Consider the following 4,781-nt stretch of genomic DNA (forward strand, 5'->3'; position numbering starts at 1 on the left):
CTGGCTGATTTCCCCCCCTCTCTCTCTAATATAGGGATCAGTGGGCAGTGACCAGGAACAGGAACCCTGGCTGATTTCCCCCCCTCTCTCTCTAATATAGGGATCAGTGGGCAGTGACCAGGAACAGGAACCCTGGCTGATTTCCCCCCCTCTCTCTCTAATATAGGGATCAGTGGGCAGTGACCAGGAACAGGAACCCTGGCTGATTTTCCCCCTCCCTCTCTCTAATATAGGGATCAGTGGGCAGTGACCAGGAACAGGAACCCTGGCTGATTTCCCCCCCTCTCTCTCTAATATAGGGATCAGTGGGCAATGACTGTTTTCATTCACACTTCTCACCTTGTCAGTGTTGCTATGTTGGGACATCCCATTCTGTGCCATGGGTCGAGTGTCATTGCTATACAGGGCATTTCTGAATAACAGCTGGTGCCCAGGTGGAAACTGGAGAGACCAGTCCCAGACTGATGGTAGTGGACAGTTCCTCTTGTCCCGTGTGAAGAAACCTCCCTTCAGCACCACCTGCTGGCCACGCTGTGCACTACGAGACAGCGACCAGTCATTGGCGAAAGGAATCATTCGAGTCTTTAAACCTGTTGGGGGAGACTGAAGACAGAGAAAGATACTATTATCAGGCAAAGCAGAGAGAAACTAGCAACAGAGTGCCCGAGAGCAAAGTGAGCGAGGGATAGAGATTGAGGGAGACCAAGCAGGCAGAGGTGCAGACGGGGAAAGAGAGTGAGAGACTACGAGATGCGTACCTGCTGAATATAGGTCCGTTCCCGTGAACAGTTGAACAGGAAAGTGCCAAAGAGCACGATGTGGGTGCTGTCATGTAGCGCAATTAGGTAGTGATCTGTGAATTCGAAAAAGCCTCTGTAACGGTCCAACAATTGCCAAACACAGTCCAGGAAGAGCAGGAATACTGGAGACTGGAAAACAGGATTAAACTGGGATTTACAGCGAGGAAATTCAGCAAGGATGAGTGTAATAGGAAAACCGAAAACCAAACTGCGCAGGGTTAGATACAGAGTAAAGCTCCCTCTACACTGTCCCCATCAACACTCCCAGGACAGGGACAGCACGGGGTTAGATACAGAGTAAAGCTCCCTCTACACTGTCCCCATCAACACTCCCAGGACAGGGACAGCACAGGGTTAGATACAGAGTAAAGCTCCCTCTACAATGTCCCCATCAACACTCCCAGGACAGGGACAGCACAGGGTTAGATACAGAGTAAAGCTCTCACGGTACAGGCTGTAGCTGAGTGGTAACATGACCAGACTTGCAAACCAGAACACAGATTTCATGTTCTAAAGACAAGAAGTATAAAAGAGCTAGCCAATGGTGAATGTGGAACCACTGTCAGTTGATTTTTTTCTCCCCCCAATGATCTGCTTCTTTATGCCTTTTAAAGGTGGAAACCTGCCATCCTTTACCCGGCCTGGGTAACTTATACCTGCAGACCCACAGCAATGTGGTTTATTATTAGTGCTGGCCTATGTAAGCGATGCCCACATCCCAGGAGATGGTGATAAAGCTTTCTGTACCTGTTCGCCTCTGCAATGCCAGTGAACTGTCTGTCACTTGTGCAGCCAGCTGCTGCAGAGTCAGGAGGGAACTGCCTTTCAATGGGCAGTTGAGGAGCAGCACTGACTGTCTGGAGAATGGGAGCCTCTCACCTCGTCTTTCTCTGTCGCCCGCAGCTGGTTGAAGCGGTCGCTGAAGCGATGACCAGCCTCCACCCACTCCTTCTGCACCAGGCTCTGAAATCCCAGGATGGTTCGGCAGTAAGGATCCAGCATCACTTGCACCAGTGAAGAGATAAGGCAGGCCAGATCACGGTCATCTGTCTCTGTGGGAACACTGTTCACAGTAAACAACCTCCAAGAGACACTGTGGCCAACTCCTCCCCTCTCTCCCCTTCTCAGAACCCCACCACAGAGAGTCAGCGCCTTCGGGAGGGGAGGGGGACCCCGTACCCCAGTGAGGGTCAGCGCCTTCGGGAGGGGAGGGGGACCCCGGATCCCAGTGAGGGTCAGCACCTTCAGGAGGGGGACCCCGTACCCCAGTGAGGGTCAGCACCTTTGGGAGGGGAGGGGGACCCCATATCCCAGTGAGGGTCAGCACCTTTGGGAGGGGAGGGGGACCCCATACTCTTGGGGAAAGCTGTTGCAAATGTGAGTCTCTGGGTGAAGCTGATGGAATATGGGTGTGAATTGGAAGGCAGTGCCTTACCCTGCAGAGTGACGGTCAGGCATTGGTTACTCAGCAGCGAGGAGATCTCACTTGCCTTCTTTAGACACAGCCTGGTTCGGGAAACAGAAGAAAGAAAGTTACAGTCACGATCACATTGTCTGCACATTTACTGAGGAACTGGATGGCTAAATGCTCCCTGTCAGTCCTGTTCATTCTCAGACTCTGACTCTGATTTGATTTATTATTGTCACACGTACCTAGGTACAGTGAAAAGTGTTGTTTTGCAGGCAGATCATACCATACAAAGTGTATCAGGTTGATAGAACAGAGCGAGGAATGCAATGTTACGGCTGCAGAGAAGGTGCACAAACAGCAAGATCAACATTACATTTGAAATTTGAGAGGTCCATTCAGAAATCTAATAACAGCAGGGGAGAAGCTGTGAGAGCGTAAGAGGTGATAGACAGGCCTGGCCTCTGGCCTGTTCCACATTTTAGGCACATACCTCACATACTCAGGCCAGTGTGTCGCCTCGAGAGTCGACAGCCACTTCTCATCAGAGTCCTTGAGGGAGTTGGGATTCTCTGTAACACAGACAGCACCAGTCAATTCCTGCAGATCAGACAGCAGTGACCAAAACAACAGCAAAGAGAGACAGAGAGGGTTCAGTGTGCTTACCACAGCTGCACAGAGTTTTCAGTTTGCTGTACGCCTGTTGGACTTCTGGGGAATTTGGTAAATCATCAGATAAGTCAGCGATGACCAGCTGACTGTGTGTTCCGTACAACAGCTCCTCCAGCTTACTGGAGAAGACAAACAAATAAGGACATGTAGGGAGCTGGCAACAAGAAAACCACCAACCAAACACCTCACTGAAAGATCTGAAACCACCAAATACCTCACAGCAAAGATGTGAAGTTAACAGCAAGCAATGACAAGGAAATGTGCAAACACTGAAAGGTCAGGTTGGATTGAAAACTGTAAACCCAACAAACAACACCTCCCTGATGGTGCGGCACAACAATACAGAGAGCTTCACTCTGCATCTAACCTTGTGCTGTCCCTGCCCTGGGAGGGTTTGGTGAGGTAACAGTGTAGAGGGAGCCTTACTCTGTATCTAATAACCCCGTGCTGTCTCTGCCCTGCGAGGGTTTGGTGGGGGAACAAAGTAGAGGCAGCCTTACTCTGTATCTGACTCTGTGCTGATCTTGTCCTGGGAGGGTATGGTGGGGACAGGGTGGAATTGGGGCTGGTATGGGGGATTGGATAGATTTACTCGGGGTGTAATACCTTGCATTGCAGCATTGTTCTCAGGGTAAACCAGCTCCTACCTGATTCCATCTCGTTGTGGGTACGTGTTACTCTGAAAGTTGCTCATTCTCATCAGGTTACTTCCTCCATGGTGCCAGTGCCAACGCTGAGGACAAATCAATAAAAACCCATCACAAACAGCAATAGCAGAACAGCCCAGAACTCACGAGAGCACATTTAATACTTACTGGAACACGGCCCTCATTGAAGTAAGCGCCCGCTTCCTTAATATCCAAGTCTAGAATCTTCCGTGGAACCACAAGAACCTTAGACAAACTAAAGTACAGGAAAATTAGGTGGCAGCAATTGCTTTTACTGGTTACAGGTATAACACTGCGGGACAGTACCGGTGGGGACAGGTCTGCCGCTGTGTAACGCTGGGGTACGGTACCGGTGGGGACAGGTCTGTCGCTGTGTAACGCTGGGCTACGGTACTGGACAAATAGTTTGAGAGTCAGCTGTGGAGATGAGAGACAGAGTTTCTGTGATTGTGGATGTGCATGATCTCGGTGTGACATTACCTTGCTGAAACTTCAAATCGCTCATTGACCAGGCTAACACGCCAACCTAACGCTCCGGTCCTGGCCAGCTCAAACTCCCAGTCCAAGTGTGTCTCAAACATCCGCATTGCTTCAACCTCCTGCTCAACATTCGACTTCACAAGCCTGCGGTCTGTGCATGGTGAGAAAGAGGTCAGGGGATAGGGATAGGAAGAGAGGAGACATACAACAGAGACAGAGACACAGAGACAGGAAGCATTGGGCAGGGAGGGAGGGGGATTGAGAGAGAAAGAGACAGAGAGAGGGAGAGAAAGAGACAGAGAGAGGGAGAGATATCACGTGGGCAGACAGAGAAAGAGACATGCACATACACAGTCAGACAGGTAAAAATAAAATAACTGCACAAGATTCAAAAAAACTTTTGAAGCCAAAATGATTGGAAACACTTTCACAGCAGCTGCATGAGTTTTAATCTCACCCATGTTGTTTGACATTTCGACAGCAAACTCAAACACAAATAACTCCCGAGGAGAGACTGGCTGACAGCTCCGAGCAATCAAGGAGATTAGCTGCAAAATTTAGAAAAGAGTCATTTTTACCCTGCTGAATAAACACCGACCCTGTGCGGTTACACAGCGAGTGACCCTTACCCTGCTGAATAAACACCGACCCTGTGCGGTTACACAGCGAGTGACCCTTACCCTGCTGAATAAACACCGACCCTGTGCGGTTACACAGCGAGTGACCCTTACCCTGCTGAATAAACACCGACCC

At 50.0% G+C, this 4,781-nt stretch overlaps 1 protein-coding gene across 1 annotated transcript in view; it reads right to left on the reverse strand.

The window, feature by feature from the left end:
* Nucleotides 1-4,781, reverse strand: part of mtmr11 (myotubularin related protein 11) — a gene marked incomplete at its 3' end in the record, with an annotated part of 10,007 nt that overhangs the window by 894 nt on the left and 4,332 nt on the right. Inside the window, exons 6-15 of the mRNA XM_048620317.1 lie at nt 4,486-4,576; nt 4,029-4,179; nt 3,696-3,783; nt 3,528-3,613; nt 2,875-2,999; nt 2,702-2,780; nt 2,236-2,306; nt 1,680-1,852; nt 759-929; nt 340-603 (exon numbers count right to left, since the gene is read on the reverse strand). Of these exons, the coding sequence (XP_048476274.1) occupies nt 340-603; nt 759-929; nt 1,680-1,852; nt 2,236-2,306; nt 2,702-2,780; nt 2,875-2,999; nt 3,528-3,613; nt 3,696-3,783; nt 4,029-4,179; nt 4,486-4,576 (1,299 nt within the window). The remainder of the gene's footprint in view (nt 1-339; nt 604-758; nt 930-1,679; nt 1,853-2,235; nt 2,307-2,701; nt 2,781-2,874; nt 3,000-3,527; nt 3,614-3,695; nt 3,784-4,028; nt 4,180-4,485; nt 4,577-4,781) is intronic.

The sequence above is a fragment of the Rhincodon typus genome, chromosome 46 (assembly GCF_021869965.1).
Source record: "Rhincodon typus isolate 14 chromosome 46, sRhiTyp1.1, whole genome shotgun sequence".
Classification (NCBI taxonomy): Eukaryota; Metazoa; Chordata; class Chondrichthyes; order Orectolobiformes; family Rhincodontidae; genus Rhincodon; species Rhincodon typus.